A 27,862-nucleotide genomic window follows, 5' to 3' on the forward strand; every position below is an offset into this window, starting at 1 on the left:
AGGGGGGCGCATAATCCTACAGGGGTGAAAATATATCTCCCCGGGGGCGCATAATCCTACAGGGGTGAAAAAATATCTCCCCTTTGAATTATAGAGAATTCATTGAATTTTTATATTGTAGATTCGTTCATTTGCTTGATCAAAGGGCCCACATATAATGCAGACAGACAGGAAATCCCTTAATCATCAAACTTGGAATGGGAACCTAGAATTAATGAAAGGCATCAATTGGGTCACAGTCAAAACTACAAGGTTTTTTGCCCAAATTTAACTATGTTCTTCTACATGGCTTCCCCTTTCTATGGAATAGGCATCAACAGTTCCAAAATTGCTGCAGCCAACTCCGGATATGAGAGGGAGAAGCTTGACCCATATAATTAAACCCCAAGGAAACCACCCCTCCTGAGGTTTCTGATCAATTCCTTTTGCCTAAAACAACAATGCTGAAGGACTTGGGTGTGGAAGCGTCATAAGGGAGTTGCCGATGGCTTCTAAGATTCTTCCGAACCACTCCCTGGCAGGCCGAATATGCGAAGGTTCCTGTCCATTGACCCTACTGCCAAGTATTTTGCATCTGGGCCAAATTTCACGGAGTTCACTTTTCCTACACCCGAGAAAACAAAGCACATATGAATTGTCTGCAACACCACTTATATGCTTCAATTGTAGCTTACGATAAAATGATCAATTATATATAATTGTGTGTGTGTGTGTGTGTGTGTGTGTGTGTGTGTGTGAGAGAGAGAGAGAGAGAGAGAGAGAGAGAGAGAGAGAGAGACCTGTTCCTGATAAATCTGGGAATGTTTTGATGCAATTCCATTCTAGCTTAACACTGGCAACTTGGTAAACTCTGCAACAATGCACACAAGTGATAGTAAGTCAACTATTGATCTATGATCAGTGCTGGACACAGACTCGTGTACGAGAACCAACATGGATTCGAGGTGTTCGACACGGCAACCACTAAAAATCCAGAAAAGGAGACACACTTGTACACTATTTTTTGTAATGACAAATAAATGTTCGCTTATACGCTTAACTTGGAACGAGATAAATGTGATATTCATTTAATCAACTAATAAATCTCGGGATTAAGCAAATACAAGTGAAAAACAACCATGAGATAATTAGATGGTCCAATCTGCAGTGAGAATGGGAGACCATTAGGATACAATGAACATAATATTGGAAGAAGAGTTTGTTTAGGGTTTTAGGTTTCGTAGAGAAGGGTGGAGAAAATAATAAATATTAGTTAAAGAAGAGATACTAATAAAAGAGGTAAAGATGTGTTATTTTCAAAAAATAATAAGAGGTAAACACGATATTCAATAATAAAACAGCATTTCACACTTGACACAATATAACAACATGTTGATACGCCGACATTACGTATAAAAGTGTCGAAAGGAGTGTTGATATGTATCGACACGCATGTCGGTGTCGACACAAAGTTGACAAATGTCAATAAGAAATTCTAATTGTCGTCTAAATCATAGGTATTGAGGAAGTTACAATAAGTATTAAGATTTATGAATGGCCAAACTGCCACTGGTTGGCCAAAGGGCTCATCATGAAAAAATTGGTTCAAGAGGTCATAATACTGCCCGCGACAGTTTGATAAATCTAAAGAAAGCATTTTAGTTTTCCCTTTTATTTATTCATTTGTATCACAAGCAACAGACAAAGGGGAGTGTATGAATCAGATGACTGGTTTGCTGATGAGAAATTAAAGCTGCTGATTTCATAATATGAAAAATCAGGAAGCATTTTGGTATTTCTAAGCCAAACTGCATCTGCTTTTGGGGGGGGTTCAAAATTCTAACCTTACGTCGGAACCAGCAATTCCAAGGTAACTTCCGCTATGGTCAAATTCCACTGCAAAAACACAAAGAAAAATAAAAAAGCCATGTGTCACTGACTATAGTATGTACATGAGAAACAATGGACTGGAATCACACTTCTTCTTTTCTTTTCATCAATAATTCATTAAGAAAAAAAAAAGCAATAACTACAAAGAATAAGCAGAATGAAGCAAAAAAAAAAAAAAGATTCACAGCTTTTCTTGATTATGATGAATATTTAAGCTTTAAAGAAGCACAGAAAAATTCTAGATTGGATAATAAACCATGATTATGGAAGAAATGCATCAGGTTCCAAAGCATTTGTTAGGGATATAAATACCAGCATTTGTTGGGGTATTTGAATCATAGGGAGTGAAGGATCGGAAGTTCTTCAGTTTGCGAAGATCCCATAGTTTAACACCATCAAGAGCTGCAGTCTGATTAATTGAGATATATAACTTCAGAACAAGGTCGAAATTTTTATCCTTAAAAATAAAGGTTTAAACTCTTCTGTTTTTTTGAAATGGAGTTTAAACTCTTCTGTTGATTGCAGTTATTAGGTAAAAAATACGCACCGCCAAGAAGTAACCATTTTCGGAAAAAGAGATAGCAGTTACTGGCCCAGTGTGTCCATCAAATTTTGCAACATTTGACTGCAAATACAAAATTCTATAAGCAGAAGGTAATGAAGGAATAATGTAAGTTAACTAGAACCAAAGTACTCCTAGAAGTGCTCATTACCAGAAAGCTTCATACCTGAGTTTTCACATCCCAAATCCTAACTAGAGCTTCTGAAGTGCCAGTTCCAAGGATGAGACCATCAGGATGAAAAGCAGCTGATGTATAACCCTCCTCCCCTGAAGTGTCACCAACCTGCATTAACAACGTAATAATCAATGCATGGTCTAGAAATCGCATGCTCCACATGCACTTGGACACACACACGCACAAGCGTGTGTGTGTGTGTGTGTGTGTGTGTGTGTGTGTGTGTGTGTGTGTGAGAGAGAGAGAGAGAGAGAGAGAGAGAGAGAAGGAGAGAGAGAGAGAGGGGGGGGGTGAGGACCTGAGTGAGGCATAATCCCGAAGTGAGATCATAAAAGCACCATGTATTATCCAAAGATGCAGTCACGAAGTAGTTATGGGTGGCATGGATTGAGACAGCTTGCACCTGGCAGATTGGCCAAGATGTTATTTCAATTAAAAGAAAAGGACAAAATTCAGAAAAGTATAAAGCCATTAAAATATGATGCCAAAGGTTGAAAGAATGAACAAACAGAACTGTCAGTTGTACAGTTACATGCAATAACATAAATAGAGCTTGTGAGGATAGAAAGATAATAGTAGTAATGACGATATGTACAACCATAATTAGAAGGGCATTCTGCATAAGTAATTTCTAAGTAACACAAGACAGCAAAGAAAATTACATGGAGAGTTAGAATCAAGGCTAAAAGTAAGATTTCTGCTATATGTGGGAATGTGTGGGTTCATATCGTACTTTCTAACCATTAATATTACTCAATCTCCCATTCCAAAAAAAATATTACTCAATCTCAGGTCCTATTGGCAATTTGTCATAATGCCAATGTGATTCGGAAGGCTTGGCATGTTGCAATACATGGCAAAAGAAGGCGTAATGTGGAAGATTATCACTTCATTCAAAAAAATATCGATCTACATGACTAGTTTTTTTCATTGCTTCGTTAAATCAAATTGTAGGATCCAAAGAAATAACAAGCTACATGAGATTGATGCAAGCAAAATTAATGAACAAAATGATGGTTTAGCAAAGTCAATTTAGGAGAGGAAGAGGGTTAATTAAGATCCAAAAGTGGGCTCCAAGGCAACAACTACATCATGATAATGTTAATAGCTGCTACTGCACGGCTTGCATTCATCATAAATATTAGCAAATTGGGGTACTATGAGGGCATTGAGCCTCATCTAGCTCAATGGTTAAGGGCTCAAGGCTTTGTTCTTCAACGTGGAGGTCAGAGGTTCAATCCCAGCTTACCTACCAGAGAAAAAGTTGGGGCACTATGAATTATGATGATTTTAAGATTATTATTTTATATTTTGAAGTTTCTGTACAATTTCGTAGGCCTTGCAAAAGGAAACTGTGAATTGAGTTTTTGGGGCAAAATTGGAAATCTATCAAATTTGGAAGATCTTAGAGGGGAAATTGGTGTCTCGACTTTTATTTCGTAACTTATGGTTTAGAGGATTTTGTTAAGATGCATTGTTCTGTAATCCTTACTAGTGTTTAAAAACATGGATGCGGTTCAAAATGCAGCCAAGAAAAATCCTTGTCAACTCAGGGCAGATGCGACTGAGTACTCAGTTGACGTGGTCATAACTCGGGAGAGTCAAAAGAGATTTTATTGACTCTGTACGTCAAAACACAGAACACGACCAAGGGAAAACGGAGTCGACTCGGGGGAGTCCACGATGACGTAGGGGAGTTTTAAAACTATGGATTTGCATAAATGCTACATCCGCCACTCCATAACACAAGGAACGAAGTAAATTAATGTTCTGTGATTTCAGCACTCTTCTGAAATGAAGTGTCCTTCTGAATTGTGAGGGCCTTTAAGAGATATCAGAGAAATAATAGAAGAGCTTTGTTATTACAGAGAGTTAAAAAGTTGTGTTTATGCACAACATGCAGCCATTCAAAAAAAATAGACAACAACATGCAATACTTCTACTTTATTAGACGGTTCTACAATAAAAGCAGGCTTTATTTAGGATGAATTAAGGGTTGTCCTAACATTAATCATGAGGATTAAACTAGGTCTTTAAAATGCTTTTGGGGATGCATATACATATATAAATATAGGCTACTGATATCCACACAACCATGTTTTGATGATGGGGTGAACTCACCTTGTTTTACACTGTTTAGCCAGCTTACAATTCCTAAAAAGCTCTCGGCAGCCAATTAAAAAGTGAAATGGTAGAGCTCACCCCAGTAACAAAACATGTTGTGTGCCCCAAAAATCATTTCCATAGGATGATCCTAACCCTCCGATCTGTAGAAGATTCCATAAATGATTTTTGTGGCACTCCATATTCAGATTAGTTCAGATAAGAGGGTTAGGATCATCCTATGGAAATGATTTTTGGGGCACAACCTATTTACGTTGTGCCCAAACAGATGAACGGTTTGGATCATCATATGGAGTGGGCCGTACCTACATTTTTAGACTTCACGTGTTTTCACGGCCACCCATCATATAAATTCTCTCTCTCTCTCTCTCTCTCTCTCTCTCTCTCTCTCTCTCTCTCTCTCTCTCTCTCTCTCTCTCTCTCTCTCTCTCTATATATATATATATATATATATATATATATATATGAGGAATAAGATTGTACGCTCGACCGTACCTAAAGTTAGGTACGGTAGAGTGCCAAATCACATGGGTCCCACATTTTTGGTGAGCATCTAAACCATTCATTTGCAAGGCCCCATCATAGATAGGGTGCATACCAAAAATCAGCTCCATAGGATCATCCTAACCCATCCATTTGTGGAGGCCAAAATGGACAGACAGTGTTTGTCCACAAATCTGCCCATTTTGCCCTCCAGTTTTGGAGGGGTTAGGATGATTCAATGGTGCTGATTTTTGGTACACACCCTATCTATGATGGGGCCTTGCAAATGAATGGTTTAGATGACCAAAAAAAATGTGGGACCCATGTGATTTGGCACTCGAGCGTACCTAAGGTTAGATACACTCGAGCGTACAATCCTTTTCTTATATATATATATATATATATATATATATATATATAGAAAGAGAGAGAGAGAGAGAGATAATGAGGATTAAACTAGGGCTTTAAAATGCTTTTGGGGATATAAATATAGACTATACTGATATCCACACGACCATGCTTTGATGATGGGGCGAACTCACCTTGTTTTACACTGTTTAGCCAGCTGTCTAAGGATATTACAATTCCTAAAAAGCTCTCGGCAGCCAACTAAAAAGTGTAAAAACGTAGAGTTCACCCCCATTATCAACACATGGTGTGTGGATATCAGTAGCCTATATGTGTATGTGTGTGTGTGTGTGTGTGTGTGTATTCGCCTATATAACAATATATGTCTAGGAAAATGCTAAAAAGAAAATCACTTTAATGCTCCTTCATAAAGGGTGCTTATTGGGGTTCCCTTCTGCCTTCCTTTACATGATCAGATCCATTGATCCGAACAGCAACCATAAACCCAGCTAAATGCTGTTTAGAAACCTTGATCAGATGATCCAAGGCCCTTGATCGATGAATCCTTCTTCTTTTTTTGAAATGGCACAATATATTAGATTAGAACGGAACCGAGATGGTCCACTTACAAAGAAGCAAAATTGATCGATGAATCCTAGTTCAGGGTTCCACCAAGAAAAGATAAATTGTTGTTGTAGTACTTTGTATTACGCATGGGATGTCTATTTGGGATTGGACCATGTAGGGGTGAAACTCGGGTCGGGTTGAGGCCAACCCGACCCAACCCAAGGAACCCATTTTTCCAACCCGACCCGATTTCCAACCCGGCTGGGCTCAACCCGACCCAACCCGATTTATAATTTCCTCAACCTTCGGGTTGGGTTGGGTCGGGTTGGGTCGCCCATCATGCACATGTTTTTACAAAACAGAGATAGCACATAGTTATTTTTGTGAGAAGACCCCACTGCTTCTTTTTTGTGGGCCCCACTGTTTTTTTTTTGCTCACATTCCTACACAGGCATCCACCATATAAAAACTCTTTGTAGCAGAACATTACAATATTGTAGTTTGAAATCGGGTTTCGGGTCGGATCGGGTTGCCCGACACCCCAACCCGACCCAACCCGATTTCCAATTCGGGTTATTTTTCCCAACCCAACCCGATTTTTAAAAAAACTTAACGCGACCCAACCCAAATTCGGGTTTAACCCGTCGGGTTCGGGTTCAACACGACCCAAGTTGCACCCCTAGGAGTCTAAGACCATGTGGGACACCACATGATGTTCTACAAGATACATACCCCATTACCCCTTGTAGGACCCAACAGTTGCCTTTTAATGTAGATCATGAAAGTGCTTTCCTAGATGTTCTCATATGAATAAAAGTATGCGCGCACACACGCGCGCGCGCGTGTGTGTGTGTGTGTGTACACATATAGAGCTGATATTTCCACCCTCTGTTTTAGAATTTCCACTCCTTTTTCGTTTTTTCTCCATCGAAGTGTTTTATTATAGACCAAAAAACCCAGTCCACCCTTTTTTGTTGCATGAGAGAGAGAGAGAGAGAGAGAGAGAGAGAGAGAGAGAGAGCATCACCAGGGACTAGTTGAACCAGGCCTAAAACAGTAAGAGACTAAAGAGATTATCAACTATGAGAAAAACCTAAGTGAGGCAAGATTTTTGCTGAACATGTCTTCTACGAGGCTCTTTTGACTGTGGCAGGATCCTTCAGCTTTCAGTACAAGGAGTTGTGGTTCTACCCAATGTGTTTTAATACACTCAAGCCTTCAACATGACAAACAACATCCGCAATATGAGGCCTACTAGTGAGATAAAGATGGCAAAGAAACCCAAGGGGCCGAGGAATTTAAGCATCATCAACACAAGCATCATGTAGAAAGAGATGGTTGCTTAGATCCAAATGGATGTGTTGCTAAGATTCATAATTTTGGAATCATTCAAAAAAAAAGTCCATTATTTTGGAATTGAATGTTGCTAAGAACTATTGGGATGACGCAATTCTAATTGCATCCTATAAATTGGAAGTCACACCATATTCTTGATGGAAATGCTTTGTTCAAACTTTCAAACCTGATAACCCTTCATTTTTGGTTTGCAATAAGTGTTCAAACCTTGTCTTGTTACATCTTTAGATCAAAGAAAGGACAAACTTGAGGATCAGTCTGCAAAGAAAAGTGTTTTCTTAAGGTACCCAAATTCTCAAAAGTGGAAACAAGTGTTATTATCCAGTAAAAGGGAGCACTTAATGAATATGTTCCTTCTCCTCGCTCGGGGAATCGTTGATTCATCCCACTCCTCTAGAAGGGATTCATGAATATTCTTCACTTCTCCCAGTCATCAATACCATCCATGATTTTGCAACCCCTATCCAAGACATTAACATCTAGTAGTAATGGCAGAGAAGTGAAAACCTACCCTCACGAAAAGACAGGTTTAATAAGCACTCAACTGATCGTCATTAAACAAACCCCTCGAATCTAAGAACTCCTTGTGCTCCTTTACTACTTCCGATCCAAATGTTGCTTCCACCGACAGGCACGCCCTTCGCCTTCCAAGGAGCTTGGAGCTCCCATGGCCCATATAGGACATGACGGCTTTATGTTGGACCAGGTGCCTTGAAAAGATTCTTACAGTCGACCATCTCCGGCATGGATGAAGAATCAGTTTCAATCACTGTGCTTTGTGTATCACAGATGCTATTGTGTTAGTTAATTCAAGCATACTCCAAGGCACATCTTGATGTTGTATAATAGAATTCCCAGACATCTAAAGTGCTACCCAATAAAAGGAATATTGTATAGGAATCATGGTCGCATGAATGTTGAGGGATAAATAAATGTTGTCTGAGGGGGCTCACACAGTGATCGTCAATCTACTGGCGGAGAGTATTGTAAGCTCAAAGGAGGTAACCTCATCACATGGATGAGTATGAAGCAGAGTAAGACTTCAACAAATACTAGTTTTGAGCTGATTTCGATTGTAACTGTACTTAAATAAATGATCGTAGAAACTAGTACTCTTAGGAGATTTCGTTACAACAAACAAGCAGCCATTCATATTGCTACCAAGCATTGCTTCAGGACAGAACCAAGCATATCAAAGTGAATTGTCAGTTGATACAAGAGATAGTAGGAACCAAGATGACAACTGCGTCATTTGTCAGATCTGAAAATCAACTTGTTGATAATTTTACCAACGTTATCAGTCAAAACATAGTTAAGGAGTTTTTTGCAAGCTAAGCATGACTGATATTGTTGCTCCATCATGAGAAGAGTACATGGATGTACATAACAGCATATTTATGGGGTTCTTACTGTGTTTTGGCTCTTCTTTTTTTTAATTTATTAATGCATGTAGAGGTAGAATTGTCAGTTCATGTATGGAGTTTGAATAAAACAGGAGGGCTCACCATAAAGCAACATTCCATTCTACCAAAATCTCTTTTATCTTTTCTTTTTCCTTTATTTTCTTCCCACTAAGGTTAGGATGAGAATATCCAACCAATAATTTTCATATACCATAGAGTTCCTAACATAGTGATTCTCATTTTCTTGCTCAGTCTGGAGTTGGTAGAGAGGCGCGTTTGAATTCTTATCGATTTGTTTTGTTAGTCCATTTGCCGGCTTGTTTGTTCTCCATATTCTTTTTGTTTTGTTGCTTTAGACCTCCTCAATCTTGTTGTTTCTTCTTGCTTTTTTGTTTGAATGGTTTCTTTTTTTATTAATTAAATGATAATAATTTTTTTTTAAAAAAACAGATAGCAGAATCAAAGCTGATATTTTACACATCTCAAAAGCTACATATACTAAGAAATTCAGTCAAAACCATTTTCCTTAATTTGATAATTAAGAATCTTACCTCGGCTGTATGATCCTTCAAGACATGTCGACAACTATAATTCCCATTTTCAGACTCTTGTTGCCACACTCGAACGGTCTGCAGCAGCGCACAAAGTAAATCAGTACAGATAGCAACATAAATTTACACATCAAAGACAATATCTGCAGAAATTTAGAACTAACCACTCATATTTGTTTGAGTATTATTATATTCTACATACAACCACAGAGGACTAATAAGAAGTCACTTATTAATATAAAATTATTAGTTATTGCTGAATTAAGAAGCTTTCTTAACGTTAAAATAGAGTTACCCAAAAGCAATCCAAACTAGTTAGCGAAAAAAAGAGTAGCTTAAAAGTAATAATACTTCTCCAACCACTGCACGGACAGCCCGAAAACAAACATTTTGCCACAATTAAACTGTAGGAGATGACTTCGAAGGGATTTATTAAAAATGCTTTTCAGCACCAAAGGTGGCAATCCAAATAGAGGTAGCTAGGACCAACTGCATGTTGGTGACTAAGGTAAATGGACCTGCCCTATTGAGCTTTGTAAAAGCAAAGTGATGTGATCCATCTTTAATCACCAGTTACTTTTAGAAACTTTCTATTTTGATTAGTTTGTGGTTATTTAAGCTAGACTCCATTTTCATGCACACTTTATATTTTAGTTGCTAATTTTTTTAGCCCAGATGTGGCGGTGTGCACATCACCTAGGGCCCACACCACCTCATCTCATACCTTGACCTAATTAGCCTTAAGTATGTTTATTAATTTGGTCATTAAGGGCATTTAAGCCATTCACCAATGACTAAAGTTATCTTATATCCTATTGGACCATAGGGTAGACTCACTCGCTTAAGTTATGTTATATCCCATTGGCTAGTAGGGAGGGTCCACCAATCCATCACTTAAAACATCATAAAGGGAGGCCTAAGGAGGGGAGAAATCCAAATTTTGAAGTGATTTCGTGCAGACCCTTAGGAACAGCCGTAAGTGGAATTTCTCCACGCCCTTCGTTGCAAAAAAAAAAAAAAAAGACAAAAGCTCTCTTTGCAATATCCGGTTGCAGTAGCCCTCTTTTCTCCCTCTCTCATCTGCATCCCTTCTATTCTTCTCTCAGCTGCTCACTCTGTCTTTCTTGATCACCTTCTCCTCTCTTTGCTGCCCCTGTAGACTTTTGAGGTTGTTAGAGAGTGGTTTAGGGACTTTTCATCATAACAGCCGCCCTTCCATCTTTCTCCTAATTTCTTACCCTCCCTTGGTCCCTGTTGTATTTTCCTTACTCCATAGAGGCACCCTGTTGTTTGTGGAGATATGTCATTGATTTCCTCTTAGATTTACACAGCCTTGTTGCGGATTTTTCATCTCATAATGGTTACTTTTCGTTTGGGCTGCAAACGAACAGATTCTCAAGGTATTTTCCACTCCAAATATCATCTACTGTTGACTCCTGCTGTGTTGGGAGTTGAGACTGCTCGGGGCTTCCAGACTTCTCCACCTCCCGCTTGGACCTCCAGCGTATGAGTTTCAAGGCTGATGTGCTGATCAATCAAGGTGAGATCTGACCTACACCATTTCTACCTCATTGGACCTGGTTTCGCCTTTGATACTATTAACCAACCCTCTTACCTTTAGCCTTATTCTTGAGACTATTTTCCTTTAGATTGGTGGTTGTTATTCAGGCCTTAAAGCTAACACTTTTATTATTTTCGGATTGTATTTAGACCTACTTATTGCTGCCCATAATTATCAAGTGGTTATCTTCTGTGTGAGTTAGTATTGCAAATGATGTTTAATTTGAATTTTGCCGATTGATAAATTATCTCAAAGGTTGACTTACAGTAACACTCTACCGCGATTTGATAAACCTATCAAAAGCTTAAAATGAATCTTGGGACTGGTTTGTGCTAATTTACTTGGAGATTGACTCCTATAGCTCTTATATGTTCTCCGGAATAACCCGCGAACCCTCGGGTTTGCAGTTTGCACCACATAGGTATCTAGTAGTGTTCAGAAAAGAAAGTAAAAGCAGATCAGGTGGTGCACACACATGCACCCACACACAGAATAGAAAATTGAGAAGTTATGCAAACATATAGAACACAAAGGGCATGATACTAATCCATCAATTATATAGATACTAACCCATCAATTATATAGATTTCAACTTCAAGGATAATCTAAAATTATTCCATGTACAATGATACAAGCAATGTACAGATTACACTCCGTACTTATTGTGGTAGTAAAAGTGTAAAACTGTAGAAAGTGCTATTGGAATATGATAACATGTGTAAATCGGTAAAATGAAGCACATGAACCAATAATGAATATTTCAAACTCAAAATGCAAATAAGCAATAACCACAAGAATAGGTTGAAGTGCTATTGGAATATGATAATCATGTGTAAATCAGTAAAATGAAGAACGGGAACCAAGTAATGAATATTTCAAAACTCAAAATGCAAAAAAATAAAACCCACAAGAATAAGTTCAGTCATAGACTCCATCTAGAGTTCCAAAACTTACAGTAGCCCAGAGATGTTATTCTCCTGTAGCCAAATGATTCAAGACACAACATATCATCTTTGAAATATTAGCCTATTCACTTTCACTTCATGTATCTGTCTTCCAATTCATCTATTTTAATGATTTTTTCCTTTTTCATAGGCAACCAACGGCTGAACCCCTCAAGCCCCTGATGTTGATGTTATAGCCTTATAGGCATGGGCCATAACCACAATGTTAAAAAGGCTCACTTACACCGATTCAAATCATGGTTCTGGTCCTTCTGGAGCATGCAGATATTGGCCATAGTCATCATTCATGTACAAGTACTTTGAATTTTAGCACTTTAAAAGGCCTCACTCAACGCCCACAACACCAACAAACACCTAAAGGAGGGGGTGGGGATGGTGGTTTTGTTGTCAAAGAAACACCAAGAAGCTCGTCCTGGAGCCCAACAACCTCAAAGTGCTCCACATGCAGTGTCTGCGTTGAAGTTTGTAGGATGGAAAACACATGCTTCAAAAAGTGGCTTTCACCCAAATAAACCAGTGTGCCTTTTGAATTTTCTTTAATAGCCAAAGAGTTCAGCTATCTGTTAGGTCCAAAGTGAGCTTCAAATTTTAGTTTTTTTATTTTATTTTTTTTTGGAGGAGCAAAGTGAGCTTCAAATATATAGCTCCAAAATCAGCTTTTGGTATATATGGATCATTTTACTGTAGCTAATCAAGAAGGATCAGCAGAGTACTTCAACCAAAAAATAAGATTATATGAACTTTGGATATAATGCATAGACATAGAAGAAAAAGAAGACTAACAGGGGAAAAAATCAGCAATACATATACAGATCAGATATATATATAATCGGGACTATATGAACTTTGGGTATAATGTATAAATCTAAAAAAAATCTAAACCAAACTGGGCAAAAAAAATATTAAGCAATACATGTAAAGTTTTGAATGACCCACCTTGTCTGCAGAACCAGTTACGAAAAGCTCATCCCGGGGCACAAATTTGACACTGGTAACCTATAATGGCAATAAAGAAAGCCTCATCAGCCAAGATATCTCAATTAAACAAATTAAAAAAGTCCAGCAATCATGACCTAAAAAATAGATATATGAGCAAAACCTTCTTGGTGTGACCACTGAGCGTACATAAGATCTGGCCTGACATTTGATCAAAAAGAACAGCATTTGAGTCAACCCCTCCTGTTGCAATGATATCCTGACACATAAATTCCATCTACATTAGTATATGTTACATCAAGTGAAAGGATGTGTGAATACATCTGTAAGATTGACGAACAAATAAGGCACAAACTACATTATGACAAATAAGTGCAACCATGTGCACAGTGTTCAGCTTGTGTCACGAGTGACAGTGACAGTGGGTCTTCGTATCATATAATTCTGTGTACATATAAGTTACCTATAATATAATGGATTGTTCGTTCTTTGCAAGCTAAACTGGAACACAGTTTGAAATTAGGTTGAAAAAGTGTATCATAACCAACTTAACGCCTAATTATCACATCCCCAAGAGGACAAAATTCGGGTTAGGTCAGTCGGGTTGACCCAGAATTCACCACACACACACGTGCACACACTCAATAGTTCTTTGAAGGGCATTGATGGCCATAGACACCACTGCTAGAAAAAGTAGGCATCACACATGAGAAAAACCCTATGTAACATCTAAAGAGGAAAAAAAAGAGAGATCTTATGTCTATGCTAAAACACCTAAGTACACATGATCTTAAACATCCAAGTTCATGCGTATATGGACTATGGCCCAAAAATCATACCAACCAGATGATCAAGCCTGATCGGTTGACATTTTGCCTACTGATGTGCAAAACTGATGTTGATTTAGGAACAATAGAACATCATGAGTGCCCTACTAATTGGGTAATCCCAAATTGGGATGTGTAATTGATAGGGACCATCCAATATCCTAATTTTTAAGTGTCCTTTAGGTGTCTTTTAACCATAGTATAAAATTTTCACAAAAACTGAAACGAAACGACCAAAATATTTGTATTTCCATCCCATGGAATCGCATACCGAAACCCAAAAAGCATAGCGAGACCAAAATTGAAAGTGTATTAGTGGTATACTATACCGGTATATGTTACATAGTTATATTTATATTTATATGAATTGCATGTGAAGGCCATGTTCGTTTACCATTATTCCAACAGATGGTGAGTCCAAAACGAATTATTGGACACAAAATTAAATGTAAATTTGAGTCTTATAATTGGTTTTGGACTCACAATGGTTGGCATAATTTCAAACGAACGGGGGCCGAAATGTGGTGTATATATCATGTATCAAATTATAAATATTTATTGGAATCACATACGAAACATGGTATGTACTAAATTATCATACATGCCTGAAAGAATTAATAATCAAGATAAAGAAAGATTAAGAACAAAAAAGATTGAGAAGATCATAATTAAAAAAGATCAAGATCAAGAAAGATCAAAATCAAGATCAAGAAAGAGGGATGATAGGAGTAGTAGAAAAGGAGAGTGGTTTATGAACCCAACTGGCAAGATGAAGAAGAGAAAAGAGAAATGGGACTAGAAAGAAAGAGGGGAGAAGGAGAAAAGGATGTAAATGAGAAGGATAACGGGGTGTTGGCCTATAATCTCAATGGGAGGGGGATGAGTGGGAGAGAAGATTAGGGGAGAGGGAAAAGATGAAAACAATAAGGAATCACACGCAATCAATATAAGAGAGCATCAAATTTCATTCATATTGAATTGTTTTTAAGGCCAAAAGGTATTACATATTTATAGGCTACGCAGGCCATACGAAAATTGAAACAAAACGACTCCTAATCCAACTCAAACACCTAATGACTTGAAGACTCCCATTACATGGACATTTCCTACCACAAATAGACTTCTAGGACTCTAAGTTGCAAGATGGGCCCTTGATTAAGTCGTACTGATGGAAAAAGACTGTATTTAGAGAGAGGGGGGGATGCACGAGGCTCCTGCCACTGCAGGGTCTGGGGAGGGCTAGATGTACGCAGCCTTACCCCTGCTTTGCAGAGAGGTTGTTTCCGTGACTCGAACCTGTGACCACCAGGACAATGGAAAAAGACTGTAGTACCTCTCCTATAATTAAGAGACTTAAAAGATACCTAAAAGATCCTAAAAATTTAAAATATGAGCCCTAAGATGGTCCCCATCATCCTCCCCCACTTGAATAGAATCGATCTCACTGAATATAATGATCGATATGACGGGTAGGAGTTTGTTGGCTACGATCTTCGTCCAATCTGCAAACACTTGGCTCTTTTAATGGACTAAGTATTTCAAACGCACAGAAGCTTTGGGTAATTGCATTGTCAATTTGAACTAATGTGATCACAGTGTCTGCCTTTGATTACTCCTTGCACCATGATAACTTGGGCAGAAAAATCCCAAGGTTTTTTTCTTTCTGTTTCCTTAGATCTGTAAACGTTCACCCATGTGCACCTGATTAAGTAGTAAAAAATTCAGTAGAGATCCAAACACTACGATCGGTGACTTTGTTAGTATGATCTGAAGTTCATACAAACTATGCCAAATGTCCCAAGTTTATTTTGTTTCCTTAGATCTGTAAACGTTCACCTATGTGCCCCCAATTAAGTAGTAAAAAATTCAGTAGAGATCCAAACACTATGATCGGTGACTTTGTTAATATGATCTGAAGTTCATACAAACTATGCCAAATGTCTTTCCTCTCTTCCAGGTGTATTGAATGACAGTTGTCACCTTTTTAATCATTAGATAGTGATCACGATTCACGAGGTAACTTTTGATTGAACCAATTCCAAAGGATGACTTTCCCTTTCTGAATCCATAAGTAATGTGAGTGAGCCACATACTGTCGGAAATGTCTTTGGATGACGAGTGCAGCTCTCATTTGCGCTGATATTGAGCACTTTTCTGCAATCAACCCTCGCACACAAGCTTGGATCTGGGTGATTGAAGTGTCTTGACACTTGTACACTTGCTTGACCATGTACATTTTCCAAGTTTCCTCGACCTTTAGGTAAGCAAATAATTTCATCGCAAGAGTTTTGACTATCTTGGTTTTCTCCTCTTGAATCATTCTAGATCGTAATATATACACAACGTGTGTCATGTGTTATTTCCTAACACATATTTAACAGTTGCACCCTCAAGTTTAAAAGGCCACATCCAGACTAAGAACTCACCAAGAAGGGCCCTTCTTCCCGTCAATAGCACAAACAATTTTTTCTCCTAAAGCAAAAAACTCATCATGCAGCAACAAGAGCCAATTCTTGATCTTTGGTTTCTGCCTCTTCACACAACAAGTTAACATAAAAGAGATTTTATATCTCAAGATCTGAGGGATATCCACAGGCCTAAGTTTAATACAAGTGAACGCCAAGACTTCTCCAAAATGAAAAGGGATCGGCACAAACAACTAATCCACATAAAACTACAACAGTTTTCAAGACACCCAAGCTAAGCATGAAAAAGTGGGCACGAGATCCTAATCCTGTCCAAGAAAACCCGCTCTGCTCAAAACCCCCAAACACGCACTAAGTAGTCCACAGCAACACTAGCAGTCCAACTTACTGCACCTCCTCTTACTTCTATAATTATTTCATTAGGTTTAAACTCCAACAACAATGGCACAGGACCTTTCCACCTAACAGATCGTTAATTCCAACTAGAATAACAGCACTCCAATATCTATCCAAACATTGTTTAACCTCCACCAACAACCCACCTCTAGCACAATTACGATTACAGAAACCCTCTACTTAGTGTATGACTCCTCCTTCGAAATCTAACAATCCTTGCACAAAACCCTCTACTCAGAGTTTTAATCTCTCAGTGGGTTACACACTTTCAATAGCAACTTAGAGGGAAGGCTTTAAATTGAAGATGACTCCACAAACGTCTTGAATGCAATTGCACTTTACAAGTCACAGCAAATGCTTCATGAACAAGGAGAAGAATGACGACTCCAAATTGCTTAGAATACAAGATATCTTCAGAGAGATGTCATGTTTTGGCATTTACACGAGCATGATATGCAGTTCTGCACACAATTATCTTTGTATAAATCTAATATCTATTTAGACATGAATGGTTTCATGAACAGATACAAATGCATTGTCGAAGACCAAAATTCCAAAAATCTAAAAAAATTCATACCTTAGTAGGATGGATATCAGCAGATAAAATCCCCGGCTTGTTAGTTTTGTGGAGGGGGTGACTAGAGAGCTGGGTGTACCTCTCCAAGGCATCAACAGGTGCCAATGTTGAGGGGATCTGGTAATACAAAAAATATAATCAACAGTATTCAAGAATGCATAGTATTGACTTTTGAGACATATGTTTACTCCATATAAGCTTTCAGGTGGGAAGATGGTGAGAAAGATAGGAACATGGTTTTAAATTTCGGATTTCGGGAAATTTAAAATTTTCGACTGAAATGTAAAATTTTGACCGAAATTTAAAAATAGTGACTGGAAATTTTGATTTCGGCTGAGGCCGAATCCGAAACCGAAATTTCAAACCTTGGATAGGAAGCAACCAAAGTTTTCCCAGTTTTCAGTGAAAAATGAAACAAGTAAACTACGGTTCCAATGTTCCATACAACATGAGATATTGCACCTGACGCTTTTTCCGCTGTCCCGAAAGCATAGCATTACAGTCTGTAAGGTCTGCAATAATATCAGCTGAAATACCAGGACGGATTCTCTTCCCACCGGGGCCCAACTCCTCCTCCTCAGCAGCTGCAAGAGCAAAGGCAATCCACATAAAATGAAGCCCCAATACATCTAAAATAATTCAAATTACAAAAATATGCATAAAAAAATAACCTCTTTTTCCATTGCTAACAACTGAAGCATTTGCTGCAGCAACAGTTGACGCTGTCATTGGTATCTGTCTTTCTGCCTGAGCCAATAATGATCTTGCCTCATCCCTTTCCTTTTTTAGTCTTGCAATTACGCGGCAAGCAGCATCATGCTAACAATACACAAGAAATTAGGTCAATGGATTAGAAAATAAACACTTTGTGCAGCTTTCCCATTAAGTAAATATTATATTCTGTAGAAACATCCACTAGTTAAGACGATGAATTGTATGTAATAGGAAACGTGACAAGAACAATCATATGGCATCCGAGACCCTAAACCACCATTCTTTTATCAGTTGATCAAATGAGCATGTTTAGCAAAGGGCCTTTGTGTAAAACATTTATGCCCTGTTCGTTTGGGATTATGACAACAGATTGTCACCCCCCAATCCGATTATTGGACCCTAACGGATTGGGGGGTAACAATCGGTTGCCACATTTTCAAACGAACAGGGTTTTAGTTGGTGAAGATTATGAATCATGATCTACTACAAATCAAATCATGAACTGTCACAAATCAAAATCATTGCGAGGAAAACATTCGCATCTAGTATAAGTCAATCTTTAAACCCAAAGAGAGAAGATTAAGGCAAAGATGATTTGTTGGCTTGGGAGAAGGCTACTACTAGATATTAAGCGAGTCGATGTATCAAGTGCCTAAAAGCTTGTTGACTAAATGGGGGTGTAGGATCTCCTTTTCAACTGTCAAGGTTGGCCCATCTAAAGTCGTTTAAGCATCAAGAGCCTAGAAGCATCAAATGCGGCTCTAATGAAAAAATGGGATTACAAGATCTCTGATCTTAAGGAGTATGGGTTCAACAAGAAAAAAAACCAAATATGCTATGCAAAATACAGATATTAGAGCGGGTGCATGAATAGAGAGGAAATTGACTCAATGGACCATGTCTACTAGGATTTCACTAACTCGTAGTTGCTAGCTTGCAGTCATGTTCATTCTCCACAGTTCACAAATAGTCGGATCTGATGCAATCAAAAGAAGAAGAAAAATAGTTTTGCTTGTTGAATTCCTTTAATTTGCACACTTAACGTGCACATGCGAGTCGAGGGCATATTTTGGGTAACTATCTTGTGACCTCTATATCTGAATGGGCAGCAAATAGCATTTGGAAAAGGTTTAATGAGCAAGATGGTGACAACTACTTGATTTTCATCTGTTCTGTAAGGTTCCTCTTTTCATTAAAATCTATTATTTTTTAAAAAAGTCTATTGTTGATTCATTCAGGAAAAAATGTACAAGGAGCACTAAAAACCAAGATTTAAGCTCATTTTATATAATGATTGGAACCGTACGGGATAAACCAAAATGAAGTAGCAGTTATCTCAAACAACCTCTAACAGCAAACAGGGCAAATAACTAGATACAGTCTGAATCTTACAAGGGACACAGGAAACTAAGGTTTATGCTCAATATGCACAAGGAGTGGAACAGCATGAGAGAAACAAAACCGAAGGGGCAAAGAAAAAATATATGATAAGTAACAGGTTCAATTAGTATATGGAGAATGCAGTGGCACAAATTTTGAATGACCTCATCAGAGAGATGAGGTCCAAATTTTAGTTCACACATATGCCGAGTATAGTACCTGGTAGAGAGCATGACTTAGCTCTTGTCTTGCTGTATTGAGTTGCTGCTCCAATGCAAAATTCGATAACATCAGTGCATCCCATTCCTGTTAAACAAATAATATAGACAAATAAATAAGGAGGAACTAGAAATAAGACTATGAAGGACCAATAAAGTTTGCACTAAATTCATGTGAGTAGTACTGAGACAAGCACAAGTTGTGATCTGACCTAGCACCCGTAGGGGAAAAACAATAGATAAACAAAAAGAAGTCCATGAGCGTTTGAAATATGCAGGCTTTAGAAAACATCAAATGGTTTTGGGCAGCTAAGAAACTTTTTTTAAAAAGACCTTCACGAGATAGTGAGTGATTCAAAAGAATGATGGTGAGATCATGGTGAGTAATTCAAGAGAATGATGGTGAGATCAATTATTTACAAATTATATCTACACAAAAGTTCTTTTTAAGTTTTTACTTCTTGTGATTTTTTTTTTTCAAAACAGTGGTCGCGGCCGAGAAGGACGGGACTACATGGGATAAAACATAAAGATACAAAAAAAATGAACAGAAAGAACATTCAAGGCGTTAAATGGTCAAAAAAACTCTAGCGATGGTCTATCAACTCCTGCCCGAGCTAGACGATCAGCCACTGTTAGCCGATCACCGAATGTGCTAGAAAAAACTGTATGAGCGTCCACTCATAATTTCATCAATCATCTCTGAAAATCTCCAAGAATGAGGGCTACTCCCAACCATCTATCGAATGAAATTAAGGAAGTCTCCCTCCACAATCAAGCTATCCAAGTCTCTACCATCCATTAACCTAAAGCCTTGCAATATTGCCCTCATTTCAGCTTCGTTAGAATCCTTAATGCCAATATATCCAGAGGAGGCCAATCTGGTTGAACCAGACTCTTCTCTAAGAAGACCACCAACACCTACCAGGCCAGGATTACCAATCTTAGATCTGTAAAAGTCCATCTTCAGTAATCCCTGACCACAGGGTCCACCTAGGGGCTATTGCCTCCACCCTTTCTTTGCCGGCGCATGCTTCCTTCCAACAACGATGGAAGTTAGAATACGAAAACGGCTTGAAACAAGGAAGGACCCTAGCCTAGGAAATAGTCAATGAAATGATCCATGAAAAAACTCAACCCATAGGAGTTGACGACCCAAGCTCTTTTATTTGTGCCATGCTTCCCAATGTAATGAGCTTCCAAACATTGAATGAATTGAGCAACCCTCTCCAGACTCCACCTCCCCGTCAAAGAAGTTCCGTCTAAAATTGATCTTCCAAGAGACCTGATCTCCCTCCCTGACCAAAAAAATCCTATACAAAAACTTCTTTGTCAAGGACAATGCTATAAAGATCCGGGGAAACAACCATTACAGTCTCCTCCACACCATTTATCCAGCCAAAAATTGACTCTATCTCCTGCGTAGACTATATCTAATACCTCTGAGGAATTTTCTATTCTGCCTCAAAATATCCCTCCATATCATCAGCATCCCATATATGTACTGTCATCAGAGATCCAATTGCCAACATTGCCCCTACAGATTATCCCTTCACTAAATCTCCACCACCATTTTTCAAGCAACGCTTTATGCAGATCCCCAACCCAACAGCTTTGATGGGTTTACGAACGTCCTCCAAACCACAGTAAATGCATCTTCTTCTTATTGTTTGAACCACCTCACAGAAAATTTCTTTGAATTTGTTCAATTCTATTAATGGCGTTGATCGGACATCTGAATATACAGATGATATATGGGAATGTTTGCTAGGACTGCCTTGATTAAGGTAATTCTTCCCCCTAGGGAGAAAGTTCCGCTTATAAGTAGATAATCTTCTTTCCACCGTTTCCACTATCGGACCACAGGCCCTTTTATTGGGCAATCCAATACTTAAGGGAAGGCCTAAATAGGCAGAGGGAAATTCTTTCACAAAGACCCCAATTAGACTAGCAAATCTAGCTTTCTCTTCCTCCACGTGAATGCCAAGGGGTTTGGATTTCCTGAAATTTAACCTTTGCCCCGTCATCACTTCATCACATCCCTAGTTTTAAATTTTGGACGAAATATTTCGGTTTCGGTCCAAACCGACACCGAAAGGACATTGAATCGGCTTTTTACATTATTGAAATTCTAAAATTTTGCCGAAATTTCGGGTTACCTACAAGATTTCCACCGAAATTACCAGAATTTCCACCGAAACCGAAATATTTCAATTTCGGTGGTGGCCGACACCGAATCCGAAATTTAAATCCTTGGTAGCATCTCAACACAAACTCGAGCTTTGGAATCTTTCTGTCATTCGCCTTGTTAAAGATTAATGTATCATCTACAAGTTGTAAATGAGAGACTTCCAGGTCTTGTTCCCCTAGTTTAAAGGCTTCAATCAAGTTACATCTCATAACTTTATCCAGCATCCTACTTAAAGATTCCGCAACTACCACAAAAAAGAAATAGAGAGAGAGGATCACCTTGTCTCAATCTTCGAGAGGGCTAAAAGAAACCTTTGGGGGAACCATTTATCATAATTGAAAACCAAGTCAAAAATACACACCTCGTCTATTTTTTTAAAATATTAATAGATTGAAGAAGGGAACCGAGAAGGTTCACAAAATACAAAGAGATGAAAAGACCTTAGAAGCACGAAGCGAGGGCGGGGGCGAGGAGGCGTGGGTTCTAGAAGAGTCTAAGTTTGGGAGCGCCATGGGAGCGTGTAAGTAATATTTTCTGTATATATCTTTCAAAATTCAAGCACATAAAAAAATAATAGTTTCTAACCATTTTCATATGTATCTTTCAAAATTTAAGTACATCTCAAAGCTAATTTCTAACCATCTTCACCATCTTCATTTGTGTGCACTCGTTCCTCGTGCCTTCTGAAGATGCACAAGCCTTTGTGCTTTCTCCAACGAATTACTTTGGAGAGTTGGAGGAGTTTGATATAAGAAAGTTGGTGATCGTGGGACTTATAGAGTAATAGAAGCAGGCTGTGAGCGTCATTAGAGCAGTTCCTGTCTCTTTGGGGTCGCGCTCCCTGGAAGCTCCTTCCTAAGGAGCGAGGAATCGAGGTTCCGAGGTGGGAGCGGCACCCCGAGAGAAGGTTCCTGCTTCTAAGGAAAAGACAAATACAATTTACGGAGGAAGATAATCAAACCACTCTAAACTAGCCCTGTTAACCCCCGATTTAGCGAGAGAATCCGATTTGCCATTTGCCGATCTCCGAATATGTAAGAAGACTGCAGCTGAATCAGAAACATAATCAGAAATCTCATCCAGAAGATTGAGGAATCTCCACGGCAGTGGAGTCAAACCCGATATCCACTTTATCACATTTGTCGAATCCCCTTCTACTATCACCTTGTCCAGAATGATTTTATCTATATGTAAGATTCCGGAAAAAACCGTTTTTACTTCCGCTTCAGAAGAATCAGTTATATTATACCTATTGGACCAGAGAAAGCCCAAACCATTTCACCTTTATCATTTCTAAGAAAATCACCAATTCCAGCTGCACCCGGATTCCCAAAAGAAGCGCCGTCAAAATTATGCTTGAAAAAACCTTCAGGAGGAAGAGACCACTTTTGAATCACCTTGGATTTGGAAGTTGCCTCATTGCAAATAATCTGCCAACCCTCCCACAAATCATAGGCCGAAACCATACAGAAGAGAGGAGAGCTTTTTGCCCAGTGAATAGCCATGGTAATAATCTTCAAATATAGACCAAAGGAAGATTTGGCCTTTCCATTAAAGATTCTCTCGTTACGCACTTTCCAAATGGACCACCAAACTGCCAATAAACAAATCTTCCATAGAACCTTGCCTTTTTTCTTCCAAGGAACAAAATCCCAGATTTCAAGAACTTGATCGGTAGAGGACGGGAAAACCCACTGAATACCGAATCTTACCAAAATCAAACCCCATACTTCGCGAACATAACTACAATGTATGAACAAATGATCAATTGATTCACCATCCTTTAAGCATATGGAACAGTGATCAATTAACCACATACCTCTTTTTCTTAAGAAATCGATAGTCTGAATGCGACGGCAACTGACAAACCACCCAAAGAAAATTACTCTTGGCGGGCAATGAAAATTCCAAATCTTTGCCGACAACGATTCCTCAGACCGAGTACCTCCCCGATTATAAAAAGACTTAACCGAGAAGAGGCCAGACGGATCAAACATCCAAATTCTTTTATCTGAACCAGACTTCTTGATAAAACATTTTTCAATTAAATCAAATAGTGATGAGAGAGAAGATAATTCTCTTTCGAAAAAGTTCCTACGAAATTTTGGGCACCAAACCACTTTTTGGTCCACTCTTTCAAAGCAGTCACAGACAAGGACATTCTTTTCCACAGCGAATATAAAAAGATAAGGGAAGATAATATTCAGAGGGTCCTTTGAATACACACCTCATTATCTATGCTCTCCACCAAGAACCAAAACCATGTGATCAAGAAGATAATCTATACAATCCCATTCGATTGCCATAAGTTTTTTCCATATCTAGCTTGCATACAACACTCTTCCTTCCTGATTTTGTGTAGCACTCCAAAACCTCGCCTGCTATTAGAGCACAATTCAAGGATCTAACGGCCAAGAAGAAAGGCGAATTTATTCGTTGAAATCACCTTTGACAACACCTTTTTTAGTCTATCATCCAAGACTTTAGGGAGCACTTTGTATAAGCATCCCACTAGGCTAATCAACATGAAGTCCGCAACTTTGTCCACCTTCCTAACTTTAAGAATTAGGGAATGAAAGTCGAACTTGTACTTTTGTCGAGCACTAAACCCTAATAAAAATGCTTGAAGAAACCATAAATATCCCCTTTGATTGCATCCCAAGTCCCAACAGCACTGAAAGAAAGGTACGCAAAATCCATCAAGCCTCAAGGCACGGTCCATACTCAATGTAAACAGACTCATCATGATCACTTATTCACCAAATGGATTTTTCAAAGCAGCTCTGTCAGCCGTGTCAATCGCACTAAACTCCACCCCCTTTGGCCTAAGGCCGTACACAGCTTCAGAAGAGTAAAGATCCTAGTAGAAATCCAGGATCGCATTGATGATGGATTCCTTATCTTCACATATGGTTCCATCTACTTGGATGGAGCTATACCAATTCCTCTTCTTCTAGCACTTTCAATTGCATGAAAATAGGCTGTGTTTTTTCTCCTTCCTCTAACCATTTGACTCTTGATCTTTGCCTCCAGTGAATCTCATCCTGCGATTATACTCCTCATTGAGAAGTATTACATTATCCATTTCATCTTCCCCAATGCTATCCAAATAACCAAACTACCACAAAAGGACATGCAAAAATACCAAAATGACAAAGCTACCCTACCCTTACACCACTAACCATAACCAAAACAGAATAATCCTAAGCTAATGACCAGTCGAAAAGCGTGTAGTGATTCCCAGGGATGCTCCTGCATCAGTATGCAGCTATGCGCTATGTCAGGGAATGGGGTAACAATTAGAACATGAAATATAGTATGACTAGAATAGTATGGTGTGTGATTCTTGGAAGGTTAGGGACTCTGTGGATTTTCCTCACTGACTTGCTGACCTTTTGGATGGATACAGGTGCCATCATCTTGGTGATAGAGGTACGGTACTATGGGAGATGGCTATGTTCACAGTGGTGTGGGCCATATGGAAGGAGAGAAACTAGTGTATAATCGAGGAGAGAGCACCATCAACAACAACAAAGGTAAGCATGGGTGTACGGATACATCATACATGTGATGCTAGCGTGACGCGAGCTAGAAAATATTTTTTTGGAGGGTTACTAGTCAATACTTTTGTTCTAAGGCTGAAATAAATTCTAGAGCAAGATTCGAAAGAAGAAGAACAAAAAGCAACAAAACAACATGCTGCACCACCCGAAATACTAAAATTGAACTTCGATGGCTGCTCGTTTGGCAACACAGGGTCTGGCAGGAGCGAGCTGTCTTAGAGACTAGAGGGGGAAGTAGCATTGACTTTCTCAAAAGTCAAAGCCAATCAGAATGGCAGACTCAAACAAGGTGGAGGCTAGGGCCCTTTTCACATGGTTACGAATTTGTCAGTAAAGGTTAGACGGTCAATTATGACTTGAAGGTGAGCCAAAGAACATGATTTGCTGGGCTATGCAAAAATCCATATGTTAGTGGATATGTATAGGAATAGTGTGTTTTCAATCATGCGTTTATTAGGAACTCCTGGCCTGCACGAGAATAAATTGTGAACAGCGAAAATAATTCCAAAAAAAAAAAAGGAGCAATTAGGGATCGCTTTCGGGCACCCTCTGCCAGTATATTTCTTTGCCTTCTATAATAAAAGTAGTTACCATTTCAAAAAAAGGGACATCGGCAGTTTATTGTTCTAGTGGGAATTTTCAAATAAAATAACACAGTATACAAAAGCTAGAATCAGAAATTAAGGGGGGGGAAAACAAAGAGTCCAACAATCCATACATTCTGGAACATTCCAAGCAGCCCAGGGATGCTCGCAGCCTGCAAAGGTCTGGGCTTGACTGCCTGTGCAACAAGATAATACCAATTAGACTCTCAGCAGATAGAAAATACAATAGCAACAACCAACCCTAATTTTTTTTATCTGTGTTCCTCTTTCTTTATACAATAACAAAACTCAAAGAGACTGAGAACCTTATTTGTTTTGACTGAGACAATATCATCCATTGTAAGTAGCTCTCCTGTGACAGGGCATTTGCCATAGTCCTGATATGAAAAAACCAAACTCATCATTTTTTCAATAAAAAAACAGCAATTTCTTAACCAAAACAACAGAATACAATGGCTGAAAATTTTAAAAATAATAATAATAATTAGAATACATAAGAAAAGATGGTCCAAAAACTCTATCGCAAACCCTAGATTTCAAACATGAATTTCCCTTCTTATATCACCAAAAATTAAAAAGAAAAAAGGAAAAAAAAAAAAAAAAAAACCCTAACAAAGAGGGGATAATAAATCCGCATACCGCAACATGGCGCTCGATCAATCGTTTCTCGAAAAGCAACCCTGATTTCTTCGAAACTACCGGTTCTTCCGGCGCTTCACCGGAGACTGCAAATTTGGAAAGAAAAAAACAATAATACAGATCAAAACGAAGCTGAAAAACATAAGAACAAACCCATAGACTGCCTCTCGACTGAAATAGAAAAGGGGGAAGCATACTTGCACAGATCATTGTAGAAGAAAGCTAGGGTTTCTAAGAACTGTTTGTCTCGGAGGTCTGAGAGACTAGATGCGGCGAATGTTCCAGTGCCTGAGAGTTGCAGAAAAGAGAGAGGGAGGCGACGGAAGAAGGGCAGAGGAAAGAGATTTTCAAAGAGATGGGAAAAGTGGGGTTTTAAGGGGTTTCTAAAAAGCCAGGTTATGAGTCTAAATACTAGGGAATACGATGTTCGCACTCCCTTGTTTTAATAATGGCACTCCCAAGGGCGTGTTCTGTAAGGCTTCTCAATCTCTAGGCGGGTTACGCTTCTCAACAAGATTTCTCGGAAATTATTATTTTTTTGCTCTTGTCTTTCTCGAATGCGGGACGCCGGGACCCATCACATATGCCATACTTTAGTGGGCCCGCCCGGGGAACGAGATAATGCATTATATATTTATATTGGAGGTTTGGGGTTAATCAAATGCAACTAATTGTAGGCAGTAAAATTGACATCCATTTCAAGGTTACAATTTTACACGTTGAGATCAAATCTGAAGGCATGACACGTGTCAGAATTCCAGAAAGGGAAAACTCTTCAAAGTCGGTGGTTCCAACTAGGGCCGGCAACGGGGCGGGTCGGGGCCAGATGTTGGGGTCCCCTGCTTCTTCCCCTCTGTGGGGAATTTTCCCCCTCCCCTTCCCCTCCCCACTATGGGGATGGTGGGGAATCCCCCTCCCCTCCCCACAGGGAATATCTAATCCCCTTCCCCGCCCCGCATCATTCGGGGACAATCATTTTACTTTGTTAAATGTTAGGTTTAAAACTAAAGATTTGCTAGGGACAATCACTTCAGGCATGTTGCGGCTTGGCTGTTGCATGTGAGAGTAGCCACACAACCCACATATAGGCTAAGATTTTGTCTTATTCATTTTATTAACCTAGGGACAAAGGTGATTTGCTCTCAGATTCATTTAATTGATCACTAGTCCCTAGCAGATCCCTAATTCCCAATCCCACTTGCCAAAAAGTACTGTACGTGCCACAACATAGGAAGATCCAAACCGTCAATTTGATGGGCACACCATACTACCATAGGCATAGGATGATCCAAACCTTCCACTTGATGGGCACATTGTAGGATGATCCAAATTGTCCATTTGATGGGCCACAACGTAAATAGGTTGTGGCCCAAAAATCATTTCCGTAGGATAATCCCAACCCTCTGATCTATAGAGGAATTGCATA

General features: G+C 38.9%; 1 protein-coding gene across 1 annotated transcript; it reads right to left on the reverse strand.

The window, feature by feature from the left end:
• Positions 1 to 166: 166 nt before the first annotated feature.
• LOC143892204 (pre-mRNA-processing factor 19-like) lies at positions 167 to 26,823 on the reverse strand. The gene is made up of 18 exons (XM_077396659.1): positions 26,634 to 26,823; positions 26,437 to 26,522; positions 26,103 to 26,174; positions 25,911 to 25,973; positions 19,440 to 19,526; positions 17,798 to 17,945; positions 17,589 to 17,710; positions 17,127 to 17,243; positions 13,064 to 13,159; positions 12,901 to 12,960; positions 9,439 to 9,516; positions 2,905 to 3,009; positions 2,598 to 2,714; positions 2,417 to 2,494; positions 2,182 to 2,278; positions 1,824 to 1,875; positions 780 to 850; positions 167 to 604 (listed from the first exon to the last, which is right to left on the reverse strand). Exons 1-18 carry the CDS (start codon positions 26,644 to 26,646, stop codon positions 492 to 494), a joined length of 1,575 nt encoding a protein of 524 aa, XP_077252774.1. The 5' UTR covers positions 26,647 to 26,823; the 3' UTR covers positions 167 to 491.
• Between the last annotated feature and the right edge of the window lie 1,039 nt (positions 26,824 to 27,862).

The sequence above is a fragment of the Tasmannia lanceolata genome, unplaced genomic scaffold, assembly GCF_043159265.1.
Source record: "Tasmannia lanceolata isolate RefF3 unplaced genomic scaffold, GAP_Taslan_0.1 ptg000015l, whole genome shotgun sequence".
In the NCBI taxonomy this organism is placed as follows: Eukaryota; Viridiplantae; Streptophyta; class Magnoliopsida; order Canellales; family Winteraceae; genus Tasmannia; species Tasmannia lanceolata.